This window comes from Temnothorax longispinosus, chromosome 4 (assembly GCF_030848805.1).
Source record: "Temnothorax longispinosus isolate EJ_2023e chromosome 4, Tlon_JGU_v1, whole genome shotgun sequence".
Classification (NCBI taxonomy): Eukaryota; Metazoa; Arthropoda; class Insecta; order Hymenoptera; family Formicidae; genus Temnothorax; species Temnothorax longispinosus.
In genome coordinates, this window is record NC_092361.1 from 5,572,485 (window position 1) to 5,592,639 (window position 20,155).

The following is a 20,155-nucleotide window of genomic DNA, read 5'->3' on the forward strand; positions in this document are numbered from 1 at the left end:
GCTATTTGTTCGGTATTTCTCCATATAGCCGACTTCAACAGAATAGTTTTATTTTCGTTCGAAAGAAGAACTTTCATATTTCTGGGTTATTATTACATCACTATATTAATCTAGATACAATTGCTATTCTCTTCTATGCTGATGTATTGTTGCGAATAACTTTATTTTATATGCAAATCATTACATGTTATCTTATATGAAATATACAATTTTTCATCATATGTACAGATGAATTCATAAATAATATTTTATCGCATTCAGTATATGTTTGAATGTTTCAAAAACTTATCTTTACATCATTGTTTCATTGGAAACTGAATTTTTTTTAAATTTACAAGTTTCTGCAGTATATATTTGTGGAAATATATGTATATGAATGTGTGTATGTGTGGGTGTGTGTGTGTGGATATATATATATAAAATATAGATACATATTTTTTTTATATCTCTATTAAATAGGTTTGATGAACCTTGAACCGAGGAAAGTGGCATCTAGGAATCCGCGGTTTACATCAAATTAACATTAAAGATATACTGAGGATATCTCGACACATTCTTTCTTTCCCCTTTAGGATTTCTTTGTGACCGCTGTGACCGCTTTATTCCCGGATGCACTTTGCGGCACGAGACGTACGGTTATCAGCGATAAATCGAGCATTTTACGCTGGTATTTCTTGTGAAACACCATAGCGGCAGATTGCGTCTTAAACACAATGGTCGCACTACCCTCGCCCATGCGTATGCTCTATAACACGAAGAATAAAGAAGACACTGGTTATTAAATTATCGAGTATATATCGTTTATTTAAAATAAGTATAAATCTATAAAATGTAAAAAAAGCATAAATTTTGAGATGAATGTTGGATGTTATCCACGCTACATACAAGAGAAATAAAACGAGTTAATGTAAAGTTGTCAACTGAGCAATCTAACGATTGTCTTATGGAATTTGTGAATATTTTTAAATTACACTAACTGTTTTAAACCTGTATTAAAAATTTACATGTTTTGTTACATCTTTAAAGCTTCTGAATTACATTCTATACATGAAGAAGAAAATAATACTGAGAAAATTATATGAACTAAAATTATACATATACATATGTATACAGGGTGACCCACATGACTCTTTACAGCTAGATATCTCGAAAACTATTTCATCGATTTTAAAGGTTTAGATCTTGAATCGTATGGACCTGAAGGGCCTTCAAACTGGAATGGAGGTTGGCCTTAACCCGTTTTGCGTGGGTAGAACAGGGATCAACTTTAAAATTTTTAATAAAAACCCATATAAAAAATTATATTTTTAAATTCTGTGGAAGAAAACAACTTAGTTTTGTCTGAAACATTTTTTTTGTTAGATGCTTCTATTGAAAATATGACGGTGTAAAGTTTCGGCTTATAGCTACATGAAACATTTACAAACTTCGATCCTTCAATTTGACACCACTAGACTGTTTTTTGGGGGATGTGTTAAAAAGAAAGTTATGTTTGAACTGCCGACGACGAAAAAATATGAAGCAAAGGCCACGCGACGCTTGCACGTCAGTGACTCCCGAAATGTTATCAAATGTTAGGAATAATTTTTTAATTCGGCTAAATAAATGTTTGTAAGTCCATGGTGGACAATTTAAACATTTAATAAATTGAATCAATCTGAAGAGTGTTGTAATTTTGATTTCGTAAATGCTTCATGTAGTTATATAAGTCGAAACTTTACTAGTCATATTTTTTGATAAAAGCATCTAACACAAAAAAAATGTTTCGGACAAAACTAAGTTGTTTTTTTTCCAATCATAGAATTAAAAAAATATCAATTTTTTATTGAAGTTTCCATTAACAATTTTAAAGTAAAGACCCCTGTTTCACCCATGCAAAAGGAGTTGAGGCCAATCTCCATTCCAGTTTAAGGGACCTTCAGATCTATACAATTCAAGACCTAAACGTTTAAAATCGATTAAATAGTTTTTGAAATATCGAGCTGTAAAGAGTTATGTAGGCCACCCTGTATATAATTTTAGTATATATGTATATATGTAATCAGAATTTGGTATTAAATATATTTTTTAATGTGTGTGTAATATATGTAATCTATAACTACATAATATAGCATTCAAAATAACGACATTCCAATATTTATATATTATAGATATTATAACAATCTCTAATGAAACTGTACTAAGAAACTGTTAAGAAAACGTACTAATCGTGTCAGCATATGCACATAACTCAATAAAATAGAGAATTTATAATATATATATATAAAACTCTATATAAAACAAATATTTTAGACAATAAAGAAATATGTGTTATAAGAAAAAACTGAAATACTTTTTATTTCTAATACATATCTTTGGAATGAGTATAATTATAATACATATCTTTAGAGTTAACAATAATAAAATTAAAAACTAAAAGAACAATCGACAGAATATAATGTATGTGGAATAACAGTCTCCAATACTTTAAAATTAAAGTAAATTTTATAAATTCTTTTATAAATCTATCATGGGAATGATATCTCATACCCTGAGATCTTATACCCTGTATCTTTGTTTGAAATCAGTATTTAATCAAATAAAACTAGAGATTTTTATGTAGAAATATATAAAAGAAATGCATGCGGAAATAAATCATAGCCTTTTGAAATCTGTAAGTAAATCTAAGCATAAATATTTTCCACAATCATAAAAACGTAAAAACAGGAAAGTATATGAGACGTGCGTAATAAGAGTGATAAGGATTAATAAAAATGTAGATGTGCCAGGTGAACACTTTTCATGTAAATATAGTCACCTCAATGGTTCCGATGGCTTGACACATACGTCTGATTTGGGTCTCAGACGTGCTCGCGGCCAAATTTTCTAATTTAACTGTGTTTGTCTTTATCTCGGGTAACTTTTTCGCTTGAACCGCAGACTTCTGCAGTACAATTCGCTGGGGGTTTTGCTGCGCATTCGTGACTTTCTGGCCGTGAACATTTGCGCTGTCATTAATCACGGTCTTTTGCAGACCACCCGGCGTTTTATGCGCTACTATTCTCTGATTGACGACTGCTGCTTTCGAACCGACGACCGCAGACTTTTGTAACATATTACCCTGATTCTGTAAAACTTTCTGCGTCTGTATGACTTGCGTATTAGATATTTTCTGCTGTAGTCCCTGACTCTTTTGCAGATTGGAGACAGTTTTTTGAATCGTTGTGGCGATCTTTTGCGAATTCAGCAGAGGCTTCTGTATCACAACTCTTCGCACGCCAGACTGTTGCACCACTTGCCTTGTTTGTATAATATCACTGGCTTGATTAGTCGCATGTGTGGAATTACTTTTTGAACCACTCATGTCGGATAAATCGTTGGTTTGTATCGTTCTGATAATTCGCACATTAGAAGGTCTGTCCACAGCCTACAACAAAAACACTTCATTTTAGAGAAAAATTTACTACGCAGAAGACAAGTTAATTGCTTTATAAAAAAGAAAAGATATTGACAACATAAAACTAGTTTTAATTCTAATATCTGCATCTTCTAAACAATGAAAGAAGTAACTTTAATTAAAAATCTAGCGAACTTTGAATCTTAAAGTTAACACACGTCTCTCAATTCGGAGGAAATAAAAGAAACAAAATTTATTGAAAAAGCATATTTTATTAAAACATAAAGAAAATGTACAGTGACATCTAATTGTTCGTATAAAGAATTATTTATATTATTTTTAAAAAATCACTAATTTATTTTAAAATATATATAATTATAATTAGTGATAATTAGTGTAAATGTTTAAAAAAATGACATTTTCTTCCACTAATACTTAATGAATGTACGGTAATATTGCGATTCTGAGAGAATAGTTTTAATTAGTCTAAAAAACCGATCTATGGTCACTCTTTACATGCACATAAGTACTTATACATAATTTACGTGATATTTACAAGTATTGTAAAATGTGTTTAAAAAAGTATCATTTAACGAATATTATCACTGGATGACTTATTTCTGTTATCTATATTTGATTTATACTGATGCAGGAATAGAAATTTGATCGTCGTAAAAATCTTTCTTTTTACACACATACACACCCATATACTCATGGACTCACGCGCGCAGATACGTACACACATACACACAAAAGATCTACACATTCACGAGAGAAAGAAGAGATATATTGTACAATTGTACAGCTGACAATTGCATAATCTTGTTATCCTATTGTTCAACATTAAACAATTAATCAGGATTGAAGAATGCAACATAATGATACATTTAATGTTGTACCTCTGTGCTCTGTGTATTGACAGGACGATTGCGTCCTTTGGCAACAACAGGGTGAGTTTTAACAGCGCTGTCATTTACAAATCGCGTCGGCACAGGTTTCGCTTCTTGCTGCGTATTCTCATTTGCTGAAATATTTCGGTCGTATCGTTGTAATCGATAATGAAACAGGGGATACGTCTATAATTCTTGTATGATATATGAATAGAACTGTAGAAATAATAATACAATTTACCTGCGGCAATACTCGAGTCAGTCTTCGCATCCTCATTTTGTTTCTCTATCGCGGCCATCTTACGCCTGTTCTCCTTCTCGCGTAACAATTTTTCTCGAAGTCGTTTTTGCTCCTCCATTTTCTTGCGGTATTCCTGCATCTCTGGATCATTATCTTCTTCCTGAGATTATAATTCCGCGATATATTTAAAAGCTATTGCTTCGAAAGATATTGTTCGTAGAATGAGAAATTTACCTTGTCAGCAACGGTTTCATTTACTGTATCTACTCTTCGCACCTCTTGAAGATTTCTGTTAGGCGGCTTACTGCGTTTCGGGCTCATTTCCCGCGGCCCTTTATCCAAGGAGTCAGAAATCCTCTTTTGTGGAAGCCTGCTCACTCCGCGAGACGCAACGTTTATCGGAGGCCTAGAGGTCTTTTGGTCATAAGGATCGCTGCGATACACATTCGGCGGCGTTCTGCTTCTCTGCACGTGATCGTTTCTTGTTCGTAGCGGCAAATCTCTTTCTCGGTAACTCTGTTGAGATCCTCTGTGATCCTGATATCATGATAAAATGAATGAGTATTGTAAAAGTAAGCAAAATAATGCAAATATTATTTGAAAATTATAATATTTACCTCTTGATAATTGTCCTTTTGATCCCATTGACCCTCCGATTTATATTTACTATCGCTATAATTACTTTCGCGAGAATAATTGCTATCTGAAGGATAATGCTTGCTCGGCGGGCTCATATTTTGAGGTCTCTGTGGTCTATTTTCTTGCCACACGTCAGAAAAATATGCATACGGGTCCTATGATAAAATTTAATGACTTGCAATTTATCCATTCGATTTATTAATATTGCGTTACGCAATTACTTACATCACTTTTATTTTGCTGATAGTTCTGTTGATAGTTCTGCGATGGACCTTGTTGAGGAGACTGATTGTACGATCCCTGATTCTGATACGACGGGTGAGGTTGTGGAAATTGCCCGCTGTGAGAAGCTTGTGGTTGGACTTGCTGATTAGAATCCCATACGAGTCGAGCTAAATGCATTTACCATAAAAGAGGAATACGAGATACTAATCAATCAGAGATACTAATCAATTACGTAATTGAATTCAATACATAATTAATGTTCGTTAAAAGAACTCACAATCGTTCGCAGGCTGAACGGTGCCTCTGAAATGAGGGTTGATTAGAATCTTGTGGCCTGGAGGCAAAGACGACACACTGTGTGACACATTAGATACCGACTGTTGTGGTACCGGTGGCATCGTATTATTAAATTGGCTATTGGGTACTTGATCGGGATGGTAACCAGCCCTTGCGTCGTAGGCGCTTCGGCCTTCGAACTGCGGTTCTTGGAACGGCGGCAGTCTGTTCTCGAAGGGCGGCTGACTAGGCATTTGCACGTTCGGCGGCAGGTTTTGCATGGGTGGACCCTGGGCGGGCTGCTGGCGCGGGAATCCCTGCATAGGCGGCATCGGCAGGTTTCCCCCCGGTGGCAGCATATTCGGAGGATTCCCGGGCAGCAGCATGTTCGGATTACCGAGGAGCGATCCACCACCCGGGTTACCTTGCAATAAAGGCCCCTGATTACCCTGCATCGGCCGGTTCTCTTGCATCAGCCGGTTCTCCTGCATCAGCCGGTTCTCCTGCATCGGCCGGTTCTCCTGCAACGGCCGGTTCTCCTGCATAATGCCAGCTGGATTTTGGAACGGCGGTTGCATCGGCGGTTGCGAGTGATACGGTGGCTGATTGGGCGGACAATTATAGTTCGGTCCCTGCATTGATCCCGCGGTCAAAGGACCTCTGGGTCCATACTCAGGTAGCCTCGAACTAATTGGCCGCGGTCCCAAAAGGCCTTGGAACTGTCCGGGATTGAACTGCGGCCTATTCTCCACGAATTGCGCCGGCGGCGGCCCTTGCATCGGACCATTCGGGCCGAAGGGCTGTTGAAAGGATTGTTGTGGATTAGCTTGTTGGTATATTAGCTGCTGAGTTTGTATGTTACTTGGTACGCCAAGGAGAGAACCACACGGTCTGGTCTGTATTAGTGGCGGTCTGCACGCAGGCGGTTGATTTTCAAAACTCGGCCGTGTCGTACCAAACCTGCGGGATGTAAAACTGTCTTAGAACATCCGAGTGAATAAGAGACATAAACAGATAACACCGTTTTCTTTCGTTTCTTTATTCATTTCATTATTATTCTTATTAATTATAGGGCCCTTAAGCTTATTATTAAAGCCAAATGTTACCTTGGATTGAAATTTCCAGTATTTTGTAAAATAAATCGTCCTCCTCTGCTTCCTCTTGTCCCACGACCCCGTCCTCTTCCTCTGAACGGCATTCTGGATGGCTCCGATGTGAGGACGTTCTCTAAGGTATCCGGAATATCATTGTTCATCTTTGGAGAAATCATCGTGCGCTCGTTTTGAAATCTGTTCCGCCTTTCCTTCGCCTCCTCGCAGTCGTCATCTTCCATTCCTTGCCCGTTGCCGACGTACATGCTCTTCTGTACATTTTTCTGCAACTTCTCGCGCAGATCACCCTTGCCGATATTAGAAATGTTAACGCTACTCGATTCCGAATTTCTGCTGGACTGAGGCAACGCCTCGTGCTCGTTCGCGTAATCGGCATTCTCGTCCTGCTCGTAATACGACGACGTCGACTGTGCCTCCGGATGGTCGCCGTCTTTATAGAAATCGTTATCGCTACGTTTATCAGTATTGCCTCTACTAAACTCTATATTTTCGTCTTCGGCGTCTAAGTCGTCGAGCGCGTCCGTGACTCCTAAGTCCAGTACATCATCTGTTTCCTCTTCTCCCTTATAGCTATTCTGCTGCTCGGGGAATCAAATTGCCAGATATTTGTAATGCAAATACGAAATTTATCCATTATAATGTAGTTATATAATCTATATATCATTAACGTATCTAAAGTTGTGCGTATATGGAATATCCTCCGTTCTCTGCTCGAGTGAAACATAAACGTGTTGGTATAAATATATACATTCGCACAAGTTCAAGTTCCCGATGTATGTCTGTATATAATCCGTTCAGCATGTAAAACGTGATTTTCAATGATTTCCATCTTCTTAAAGATTTTTCTCTCCGCCTACTACATTCGTTAACATACTCGGGAAAAGCATGCTCTTATCTCTAACGATAATAATAATGAAACACAAATCTTATAAAGAAGCGTAACCGATGATAGCGGCAAGTCCGAGTACACAGCAGTAAAAAAATGTGAGTGTATGCGGTACGATATATTATCGGTAAAAAAAAAAGAAATGTAACGTGGGACAAATAGTATCGTATAACAATCGAATGATATCTCGAATGATCTTTATACGTGATAAAATTTTGCTTATGCCTCGCGGAAGAAGACTCGTATATATATATCAGTGCAATACAATATAATTCAGCTATAACTCAATATATACATGCAGTTGTACGATTGAACTGTATAGACACAATTTACAAAGTTTACGTTTACTCTTTCCAGATTTCAGCATATATGAGATTCACAATGCATTCGTAAAACTCTATTGTATATCATGTAAGCTGTAATCAGACACAAGTTACTTTCACTATATTCAATAAGCTTCAATATTTTAAGATATACGTTGTCTAATTTCGATCGTTATATAAAAAAGTTTAATAAAGTTAGAATACATCTCATTGCGTCGATATAACTGAATTATTTTTTGCAGCGTCTATTCATCGGCTGAACTAGGATACTTAATACTAAAAATCGCGGTAACAATTTCGCATTAAGATTGCACGCGGTAACTTTTCACAACCGCTACGTTGTGGGAAATCGAGACGAAGTCTTCTAAGATTAAAATATCGAGATGGCTTAATGTAAATATTTACGTCATCACAAAGATTTCTTCACATGTATAATATACGCGTGTATTTATTGAACTACAAACATTTCCTTTATTAATTGTTGGAATTTATAAATTGCAAAATAAAATAAAAATTTATTCTCACGCAAAAGAAGCAATCATTTATTATTATAAAATATTAGCGCTTCGAATAAATGAGAAAATAAATAATATTTTTCCTTTTGTACAACGCAATTATACATTTTTATATTCATTACTTCACATTAAGCCATTCAGAGTAACGAACTCTTAAAGAACAAAGCGAAATATAATCATAGAAATTTACATTTGCAATCAGCAGGATGTTAAGTTGCGTACCGTCAATCAATTGTTTAAATGGGATTGCGAACATTGCACGCTTTTTCCGTTCAATTATCGTTGATTCCGCTTGAGATTCTTAATTTATAATCGCATTTACACGGCAGGTAAAATAAATACACATAGCACTTATATTATCAAATAAACATCTTTTAATACAATATTTGTGTAAAAATTTATATAAATTTGAACATACGTTGCGTTGTGGCTCAAAAACATTTTAAAACAAATCTAAATATCTCAAGCAAAAAATAACATGTTTTTGTCCCAAAACAAAATGTGGTAACTTTTATAACTTTTTCATGTATAATAAATTAACGTTATTCATTTCTAGTTTATAATGTCTCTCTAATGTCGGAGCGTTTTATCAGCAGCTATCTGTATTCTTTTTACCTGTGTAATTTTATAACTGTCCATCGACATTAAATTACATGCTTACACCAAGCGTACATTTTTCATGTGCGACAATTTTCATTAAACATTTATATCCAGATAAAAAAGATGGTTCGTACTGAACCATTAAAGTCGTAGTTTAAGTACAGTCCTGTGTCATATATCCCTGTGTAAAAAGTATGTATTTCCATTTGGAAAAGGTCTATTCGTGACTATTGAGAAAATATCCAGCGTGACAGATATTACGTGGCATATATGAATATATCTACATATATTAAACTATATATATGTGTGTATATACAACAGTTATATATCGCGCATGTTTGAAGTTCTGGATTTGTATGCGATAGAAGAGAATACATGAGAGAGGATCAAGTTTCTTTCCTGGTACAGTCAACGGTTCCTTAACACAATCGGTATTGCGGTTCTCTGGGGTTCTCTTAACTCATGCACAAAACGCATTAAAAATGTTCAACAAGTAACAACAACATATATGAAGAGTACAGGAGAAGAACGATCAATGTCCATCCGTAGTAATTTCGAGAAAAATTTTAAAGTTTCAAGACATCAGATAGTTTAGGTATTATAGATTTTCTGACAGTGAATATCGAAACGCAGCCTTTAAGGGTTCATTTAGTGTTTATATTGTATATTGGATTCTAATGGTTCTTTTCTACAAGTGCATGGACTATGATGTTTTTTCCCAGCATAGTACAATTCTTCTGACAAATCAAAACAGATAAGATTTAGGTAAGTTGTTTGAAAATGTCACAAGATAGCATGATCAGACCAATTTCGACAAAAAGTGACTTTGATCGTTTTTCTCCTGTACTCTTCATATATATGAATTATAAGTATCGATACGTCATAGATATTATTGTATAAAATTAAGGAATTTCAAGCCTTGCGAGCGACATCAATGTCTAACTCGTGCGCACTAGAATCTCTCATAAGAAACATTTTTATGGAAAACGGAAACGTTGTTGCTTTTAACGCTTAAATCTTTTTTGTTCTTTTTACTTTAACGCTATCTGTTCGATCATCTGCAATAATGATAGTTGTGGAAACTATCCTCGATACAAGTTAGCTTAACGAAAGCGACAATAAATAAGGATCTAGAAATGAGACAATATCCATTAAGGCATCATCGTATAAAGGATATAAACATAATCGAGAGAAAGAGAGAGAGCCGAATATGTCAAAGAGGGTGTAAGATTTCATCCGTCCGAAAAATAATGGGCAAACGGCATGCTTACCCTTTCCAGTTCATAGTCATCTGCTAGGAGAGCCTCCTCCTCGTCGTTACCCAGATCATATTCCTCGTCCCCGAGATCTTCGTCCAGTAAGGTATCGTCACTGAAAGAATCAACGAGAATTGTGACATTTTACGAGGATCGCGATCGCGAGATCGGACTCGACGGAGAAGAGGAATCCCCTGCTTTCCAAAGTGACAACAACCTACGTCATTGTTGGAAGCGTTCGCAATCCTAACCTATTCGCGTCCCGAACGCGAACGCGATCGCGTCGATTCGAAACGACCGCTTTCTACAGTAGTCTCAATAGTGAATTACAGAAATAGAATTTAATCCAAAGTTAATCGTGTGATCTTTCGAGACGAGAAATGTTAATACTTACTGCTCTGACATCGTAAGTCGCAGCTTCTTGTAGGGCAGAAAGGAGTGGAAAGGAGTCGAGGAGTTCGAACGACGTAGCAAGGTAGACCGGAACGCAAAGCCGCGGAGCAAGTCGAAGCGGACTGTCAGCGGAGTGGAGGGCGGAGTGCGGAGGCAGGCGGAGGGAATAGGGAATACGCGCGAAAAAAAATGGCCGTAGATTTCCTCAAGCAGAGAGAAAGAGAAACCTGAGAGAGGCCATCCCGGATCCCGGCCTTTTGTTGCTGTGTTGCATTTTCCGACGCGCCGCCTGAGAAAGTACAACTCAACTACGTCGTATCGCTCGGTAACCGCACATGGTTTGCGTCCGTGCTAATGGTTCGTGTCCGAACTAGCCAGCTGGAGGTTCTGGCCGCGGCGGCCGCGCTCGGCCGGCCCGGGAGTTGCATCTGCGTGCACCTGTTGATGATATTTTTACCTACATCGAGACGAGATCATTACATATACACATAACACATGTATTACACATACATATACATATATATGTGTATGTATATGTGATGTAGAGTAAATTAAGATGACGATGTAAATGAAAAATTCGGCATACGTTGATCTCTTATTGTTCGTTGAAAGTTTTCGGTATTTTTGAACCGGCCGCGGCCGCGCGCGTCGTGCCGCTTAGGAGGGGTAGGCCGTGACGTCATGCGGCGGATCGATACGGTGACGGTGACGTAGTCATCATTCGCGTGATTCGCGCGGCGAGGCTCGAGCGAGACAGGCATAGCGGTGCGTAGGTGTCGCGTTATTATGCCCGATCTACAATAGCTGTAGTAAGCTGTAGTAAGCCTCAAGATGTAAGAAACTGACCAATCACAGTCGATTATTCTCCTCACATTCGCCTGTAATTGGTCAATTTCTTACGGCTTGAGGCTTACTACAGCTTACTACAGCTATTGTAGATCGGGCATTACTTTTCGAGACTCGATCACGGCAAGTAGCAAGAGACACGAGACACTGGTCATTCGATCTACAAACGATCAGTGATTGCATGCCCGCACGATCGATCAATTACCGTAATTAACGACTCGTAAATCATCGGAGCAGGCGGCGGTAGTTCGTTGAGGTAGATAACCGGCGCAATTAATTTACTCGAAAGAGAGATTCAAAGTCGTAGATAACGGGAAATACAAATGGCTATTTCGTCGCGATGCTCACGGGTGATAATTATTTCATTGGCGGCGCTTGGATTCTCGAGATTTTATATCCGCGTCCGCGTCGTACTTTCAGGTTTCGATGTAGACGTGACTTGTGCGATTCAAATGCGCGGAGTAATACACGGCCCGCCGAAACGGCGGCGCTCGAGTAACTCATCGGAAAATTGCGATATATCCGTGATACGATCGTTTATTCAATAATATGTATATCGCGTGGGAAATACGCGTTTGAGAAATATCGCGAGTGCAATATTGGGATCCGTTTGCGTATTTTCAGACGATTTATCGCAACTTATTTAATCGTTCAGTGCGATTCATATATTTCGTTCCGCGCGTAAAGTTGGCAGCCATTTTAACGATGATCCTCGTTAACGCGACTTCGCGAACGGACTCCGAGCTCCGAGTCGAGCAGCGTCGCAGCGCGTTTAATTTAGTAATTAACGTTATAACGAGCCACGTAATTCGATATTCGTCAAATGGACAGCGTAAATTCGACGTTCGTACAAAGAGATGAATAGTGAAGACGCGTATCTGGAGAGAGTTATTTAATCGAAATCTATCGCTCGGGCAGTTATGGGTTATGGGCAAATCGCAGGTACGCATCTTTCGTACGCATAATGGTACTTTTCTCGTGTTATTTTTTCCGTCGCTATATGATAAAATACATAATTGTGTACAGGAATATAATAAAGTGCGTGCGTGCGTGCGAATAATGTCGCGATTAACGGAAGTGCCGTACAAAGTGCCGCACGATTGCTGCATTCTAATGACTCTTACGCGCGTGATAATTAATTAGCGTATTTTCGTGAGGCAGGTGTTTCGTGAGTGCAACAACGAGGAAACGAGAGGAGGAGGAGGAGGCCAGGGAGGCATCGGGCGACAGCGGAGCAACCATGAGGTGAGCATCTCCTAATTTATTTTATATATTTATTATTTGTATAGGATTAATTATTGCATAGTACTGTTCTATATTATTATTGCATAATGTGTGTTACATATTTAAGATTTAATTTTGGGAAATAGTCAAAACATTGAATAGAATATTTGTAAAATATTTGTTTAATAATTGATCAAGACATACGTAAAATATTTTGACACGTTTAAAATTTATAACTGTTTGGATTAAATAAAAATTAAATTTTTATTATTAAAATTTTATATAGTCGGGATGTAAGTCAGCCTGACTGGCAGTAATTTATTTATAAACTACGTTTCGACCCTTACTTTGGGTCCTTTTCAAGTTTAGATAATTAACAAAGCTGAAACAACAATTAACAAACTTAAACGCAAGCTCGTAGAATGCACCAAGTAATTGTTGTTTCAGCTTTGTTAATTATCTAAACTTGAAAAGGACCCAAAGTAAGGGTCGAAACGTAGTTTATAAATAAATTACTGCCAGTCAGGCTGACTTACATCCCGACTATATATTTTTTCTACACTGGTGAATAAATAATTACTATTGAAATTAAAATTTTATTTGTAAAATATATGTAATATAACATGTATAAAATTTTATAAAAGTTAATATTTAACAGAGCGTTTTATCGAAAATTATGTACCTATTATTAATTACGTTGCAAAATAGTTTAATTTAGATATATTTGTATTTTACAGATTCGCGTCTTGTATACTACAACTCCGCTGCTGCGCATCATACCGGTGAGTTTTAAATTATTTTTATTTTAATCTTGAGGTAATGGATTTGTAAATATATTGCATATACGTATAACAGGTTTTTTTTCGATAATTATTAGTATGCAAAAGGATCATATTAAATTATATAACAAATAATTTAAATTGAACAAGTAAATTACAGTGTAACGTTGCAGCTATGTAAAGATGACGTAAAATTACAAATTCTAGTGAAATGATAACGAGTATTAAACTTGTAACTTTATTAGTAATGTTTTGGGAACATTGTAAAAAAATATTAATGCAATAATTATAAAATATAATGTTAATTCATTACGATATAAAAAAAGCATTTGTATGTGTTTCGTAGCAATCAACCTTTATTTAAAAAAATAATCCATCCATAAATAAATAAATAAATAATCTATCAATAAATAATTTGACTTTTTTTTCCTCTTTTTGCCTTTGAAATTACAAATTAAAATGCCTACATACATATTTTTTCCTAATCAACTTATATAATATTCATGGATTTTAATCTAAGAAGTCTATGGTATTCTTCATGTGTGTGTGTGTGTGCGCACCCCCATGTCGCTATAAAATATAATCCTCGTTCCGCGATTTCGCTAACTCCTAAGTAGCTGTTTCCCCGAAACGGTGTCCTCTTTTACGTGCCAGGCTCATCCCGCGCGATATGATATGCAGTCTTTCATTTGTCGGACGCTCTATCAGGCGGTCTACTCAACTAAAAATAAAATATAAATGTTAAAATGTTAAAATGTTAAAATGTTAAAATGTTAAAATGTTAAAATATTAAAAAGATTTATCAGAAACATATAAATTGACGTAATCATTCGTTTAAAGATAGGAATTAATCACTCACGATTAGACTCATTAAGTTTTGCATACGTATAGAAAGATCATATTAATATATAAAATTTAAAATAGAAAAATTATAATCTTTTTCTTTCTTTCTCTCTCTCTCTCTCTTTCATCTTAGGACGTAATCGGCGGCGTTGATTATTTCTTTTGATGTAAATCGAAATAAATTGCGAAATGTCGCGCGCGCGCGGCGATAAGAAGCGCGATGGCACGGGCGGGAATTGACGGCGTTCCAACGAGCGCTGCGATGACTTATCATCGCTGATACAGCGACCTTGCGTCACTCTTGGAGCGTAGATTTATGTTAACATTAACAACTCTTTCGAATTTACGACCTACGCAATTGCGTATTTACTTATCAAAGCCGCGATTTACACATGCGAATAACCGCGCTGCGGACGTGCCGCGTGCCGCAGAAAAAAAATGTAATCTTCGCCGCCATATGTCCTTGATTTCGCGTTCTCCCGCCGATTTTTGTCGATGCAATATATACGACGAAGATTCGCGGTCTCGGCGAGACAAGTTCCTCTCGTGTAATCTATATAAAATAAACGAACGAAAACAACTTACCTAATTCGAGAATACGCAGGATCTCCGGTGTACTTCGCTTTGATAGATACCAATTCGGTAGGAGCTTGGTCCATCGCGAAACGTCGTCGCCGGCCGCTGCAACGTTTCATCGATTAGTTATAAAATTCGAAAAATTATCACACCCATGCAACTTAAAATCAAATTAAAATATAAAATATAGAGACTACAGGAAAGAGAAAGTATATAAATTATTATATACAATTATATACATCATAATTAACAGTATATTTTTATCATGAATTATATGTAGATTCTTTATTAAATTCCCCTTACATTATCATCGGATCCAGTAGCCCGCTTCTTCGCGTGGTCAGCGACCGCTTGCTATTGATTTTCGACAAAGTCACCAGCGCCTCCAGCTCAGCTCGCCTTTGATCCGACAGACGTCTTTGTCGACTGCGAACACGTGGCCGGTTACGCGGTGGATTCAACAACGCGATTGAGAAAAAAAAGAAAGAAACTTCGATTCGATTCGACTTACGATTTAGCTGGGATCGATAGATTTTCTTGCACCATGAGCGGCGAGATCGGTTTTGGTTCTGAGAAATCCTCCGGCTTCGAGACACGTGACTCCAACATGCTCAAGACCGACCTATTACAAAATAAAAAGAAAAATGAGATATCGAATGAGATAGCACATTTAGAAAATGTCACTTTTACGCGTCTCATTCAAAAAATACGAATTCTTAGACGCGTCTCCCTCGTTGCGAGACAATTGATATAGATTTACGTGCCGAAAAGGGCTGACATTGCATCGTCCGTCGCCAGCATGATGTAATAATATCCGGTATATTCATAATATTATTCTGACGTAACATGCACGCGACGAACGTAAGAAATTTTGCATAAGAGGAGAAGAGAACTGAACGGAACGCTTCCGCTGCACAACGGGAACGTGTATTTTTTCCGTACGATGGATTGACAAATTCTATACGAATACGTTATATACGAATGGAAAAAGAAATAGTTAATTACCCATCGTTGGTCGCAGGACGTCCGTGAATAAGTCTCGGCAGCACGAGTGCGGCCACGAGGACGCAGGTCGCCATCAACGAATGTCCCATTGCGGAGCGTCGAGTAACTTCCGGCGGTCACCAAAAGGAGAAATCTAGAAGCACGCAGCAAGAAAAAGCGTTTTACTCCGGACGAGAGCTCGAAACGAGATTAAAACGCGATCTTGGAAGGTTTACTGGTTCGTTGTGTGTAAACTATTAAGTTAGAGTGGCGAACGTCACCGTCATATATACGTTAGGGATCCTTATCCCCCTCCTCACGTGGCGGGGCACCGACGCTTTTGCACCCGCCTTTCGGTCGCTTCTGACAAATTGCATCAAACCGATTTATTCTAGATACGTGGGTATTCTAGATACCCTCGAGCGATCTTCCAAGGATTCCACCGAACAGAATTTTACGCGATCACGGCGAAATTCGCCGTCGATTCGTGTCGTTCAACGACGTTCTCCAAAATGTTATTAATAATGACGATTTACGACGATCAAAGAGAGTCGCGTTTGCGCGCTTTCGACTCGTCTTCCACATCTCGTTTCTCTCTCTCTCTCTCTCTCTTTCTCTCTGTCTCTCTCTCTTTCTCTCTTTTTATTACGTTTAACGCATTTTTTCGTAATATACATTTTTAGCTGGAATATCACACTATATAAAAATCGCCCCGCGCTCCGCGAATTGCATTTTCCTTCGTTTCGTTGGAAAAACCTACGTAACGATCGCAGATTTTCCAGTTCAGTCTGGTACATCTTCTACGTCTCCTACATCGCAATAATCAACTTTTTTCTTTGTAAAACGAGAAGGCAAAGTACATAACGCTCGTTCTTCATAACTTTATTTGACCGCGCGTGCAAAACTCATGACATTAAATTCTCATTGAGAAATAAACCGAGCGCAACTTTGGCAATTTAAGTAGAGGCAAGAAAATGAACTTCTGACCTCATTTTGATATAAAACTTTGATTGTGCATAGATAATGTATATAATTTATGCGCCATACGATTGTGCTCATTTATGACCACTCGGCCAAATTATATTATGAAAAAAAATCATAACGATTTCAAGTTAACGGGTTAGCTTGTAGCAATAATTCTCAATTCAAATATTTTATATTATTTAACGGGAATATAATTTTAATTGTCTCTATCGTTTCTCTCTCTCATTCTGTATTGCAACATTATGAAGCCCCGCCAGTGAGCCTATTCGCCTAGTCGCCGTTTTTAAATTTTTACTCCTATCGCAAACTTTCGTTGTACGTACATCAAATTAGACGCCATTAGGCGAATCGCGTAACATGTCATTACGAAATCATTCTACTGCCCGCTGAATGTTACGACTCTACATTTTTATTTCTCACTTCCGGCATTAATCACTTATTATATCTCGATCATTAAACTTTATCGCGCCCGAGACGTATACGGAAGCAAGGATGATACGCTTGACGAACTTTAGAATATTATATGCGCCTAATGATGATACGCCTCGTGCAAATACATCATACATCATATCATTTCGTCGATTCGACGCGTTTTTTTCTTTAAATAGGAATTAAAACAATGTATTTGTATATATATATGATATATTTAAAATTGAATATACAATTTTTTAATTTAACACGTCTTTTTTCTGGCACAATAATCTGTGTTGAGACTGAAAAGACATAGCGTAAGGTGACGAAACCGCGCAAAGCTGCCTCATCGAAAACGTTCAACAAAATGTTCTTGCCTAACGCAATATATAAGAGTCGCGCGAAAGAAGAAAGAAGTGTACGAAAAGATACGTGAATTTCATAACTCATTATGATAAGCTTCATTGATTCGATGGCTGCGACGAAACAAGGAGATTTATGTTGAATAAAAAAAAGAAGAAAGCAGTGGAAAAAGAAGAAAACGATTGCGCGATCGACGGAAGTGCGATCAGATACATTTTGGTAAAACGCAATGTTGTTAATCGTCGACCGGATAATTCCCTCGTTGCGAAATGCGCGCCGCCCACGCAAAAGTTTATTAAATATGCGTCGTATCTACCAGATAAGTATCGGGTGACTGTGTTGGGTGTTAACCGAAAGTCAAGATCACGCCGCCAGCTTTGGCGGTCGCGTTTCATGGTGTGGATTGCGATGGGATAGCTAGATTTATTTACATCATTGCGATTGCGTTACTCGTTTCCTGTTTTTACGATTTTTCTTCTGTTTACTCAAACACTTCGATCCAAGTGGAATGAATTAATAATTTTGCGAATTTTCAAGTAGTTTCCCATACAGGACAAATCATATTGCAGCTATATTGCGGCAACATTGTATTATAGAAATGTAGATTAGCAAAATGTTAGTAAGATATTTTAGCAGCATAACATTAAAATCTCGGAAACATTGCAAAATTATTTTATAATTTGACTATAATAAAATATAATAATATCATAATAATTTTTAATTATATTTTAATTATATTTTAATTATATTTTATTTATATTTTAATTATATTTTAATTATATTTTAATTGTATAAAGCTGTTTAAGATGATAAATCATAGCCCATTAATTAATAGTCCGTTCTTGTATTCAATATCGTACTAAATTGCTATTTATTAATTTTGTACTTAAGATGATCTTAAATATAAAATCAGATTATAAATACCGGTCTTAGATCTAGCATATCATTAACAAGATGGCGGATCAGTTTAGTTGTTAAACGTAAACGAAAAAAATTATTCATGCAAATAGAAGTTTGAAATGGTGTTATGTTTCAAATACGATAGTGTTAAGTTATACATGATTAATTTATGTATAACTTTATAATATATGTCTTGAATATGAAATCATTATGCAAACTTTTGTTCTTTTTTTTTTATTTTACATGTCCGATGTTTAGCCATCAGAAACAAAAACATTTTGTATGGAGCATTATATACTAGTTAACTAGATGGCTGCACCAACATTGCATTGTTTCAAATATTACAATTTACACCGCAATATTTCTAAAGGCGGACATTTTAACGTTGCTATAATCGTGCAGCAATAAGTGCCGCAATGTTTCGTAACAAATTTGCGCCATTGCAATCTTTTAATTACTCTACAATATGTCTGTGCAGCCTTTCTTTGCTGTGTATTATAGGTTTTTATTCACGGTGTGGATTCCTATATATATTAATTAGATCGCTAGATTTATTTATATCGTTGTGATTGTGTTATTCGTTCACGTTTACTATTTTTCTTTTGTTTACTCGAGTGAGCTCGAGCACTAGGACCGATCCGAGTGGAATATGACTCTTGCGAATTTTCAAGTAATTTGTATAACTTTCGCTCGATGGACTTTTACTCATCACTTTTTGCAAGTCGACAAAAAATTAATCTTTCGTAAAATAAAATAGATATAAATTGCACCACGGTTGAATCACGTGGCGTATCGCCGCCCCCTTCCCGCGTTGCAAGTAGTACAAAGTATAATTGGCCCGACGGTCCCTCCCCAACAGGTTACACAAAGAGGACTTGTTTTTTTTTTTTTTAAATAAATTTCGTAATTCTTGATTAGCACGCGAAGTATTTGCGAACTGAACAATAGCATCTTGTCAATATTTTGAATTAAATCGTCGTATATACAAAGCACATTTTCTCGCATTAAAAATATAGTTTAACCACTCCTTAAGAATTTATTCTGTCCTTGATAGATATTTTAATTTCGAGCATCATGCAGATTTTTATTGTAATATTCAGCAAGGCCTTCATCGTTTTCGCATTAAAAAATTTATAAAAACAAAATACAATAATGACGACGTAATAAACGCATAGGATTGCGTATATAATATAAGCACAAGAGAGAGAAATTCTGTATGTATATATTTACCGACAGAAAGGGTATAATTCCGTTGTGTCTTTGCAGAGGGAGTTATAATCTAATTTTTCGCGAATTCGATGGTTTAATTTCAGCAGCGTTTCGATCCGACGTTTCTCTCGTATCGCGTCTTCAGAATTGAAGAATGGCAATCGGTAATAACGGCGCTTCGTCCACGAGACGCTGCTTACGAAAGTGAACGGGATACGCAATGAAAAAAACGAGAATTGCATAAATAATCGATTAATTCTTTTCATTGCATTTACAATTGCATACGCATTTAATTTTGTTCAAG

General features: G+C 36.8%; 3 protein-coding genes across 4 annotated transcripts in view; 1 reads left to right on the forward strand and 2 right to left on the reverse strand.

The window, feature by feature from the left end:
- Positions 1–138: 138 nt before the first annotated feature.
- LOC139811638 (uncharacterized) lies at positions 139–10,907 on the reverse strand. Of its 2 annotated transcripts, XM_071775958.1 has the most exons (12): positions 10,734–10,907; positions 10,355–10,454; positions 6,754–7,337; positions 5,750–6,607; positions 5,649–5,674; positions 5,372–5,538; positions 5,125–5,301; positions 4,742–5,044; positions 4,508–4,667; positions 4,276–4,400; positions 2,798–3,406; positions 139–745 (listed from the first exon to the last, which is right to left on the reverse strand). In XM_071775958.1, the coding sequence occupies exons 1-12, from the start codon at positions 10,742–10,744 to the stop codon at positions 569–571; spliced, it is 3,297 nt and encodes a 1,098-aa protein (XP_071632059.1). In that variant the 5' UTR covers positions 10,745–10,907; the 3' UTR covers positions 139–568. The 2 variants fall into 2 exon arrangements, with proteins under 2 accessions (XP_071632059.1, XP_071632058.1); XM_071775957.1 differs by having other exon boundaries at positions 5,649–6,607; positions 10,734–10,905.
- Positions 10,908–12,803: 1,896 nt separating this feature from the next.
- Positions 12,804–20,155, forward strand: part of LOC139811641 (putative fatty acyl-CoA reductase CG5065) — a 64,506-nt gene continuing 57,154 nt past the window's right edge. Inside the window, exons 1-2 of the mRNA XM_071775961.1 lie at positions 12,804–12,823; positions 13,540–13,584. Coding sequence (XP_071632062.1) covers positions 12,819–12,823; positions 13,540–13,584 — 50 coding nt within the window. The 5' untranslated portion in view covers positions 12,804–12,818. The remainder of the gene's footprint in view (positions 12,824–13,539; positions 13,585–20,155) is intronic.
- On the reverse strand, positions 13,891–16,464 carry LOC139811648 (uncharacterized). The gene is made up of 5 exons (XM_071775972.1): positions 16,006–16,464; positions 15,512–15,622; positions 15,304–15,426; positions 15,010–15,105; positions 13,891–14,302 (listed from the first exon to the last, which is right to left on the reverse strand). Exons 1-5 carry the CDS (start codon positions 16,092–16,094, stop codon positions 14,299–14,301), a joined length of 423 nt encoding a protein of 140 aa, XP_071632073.1. The 5' UTR covers positions 16,095–16,464; the 3' UTR covers positions 13,891–14,298.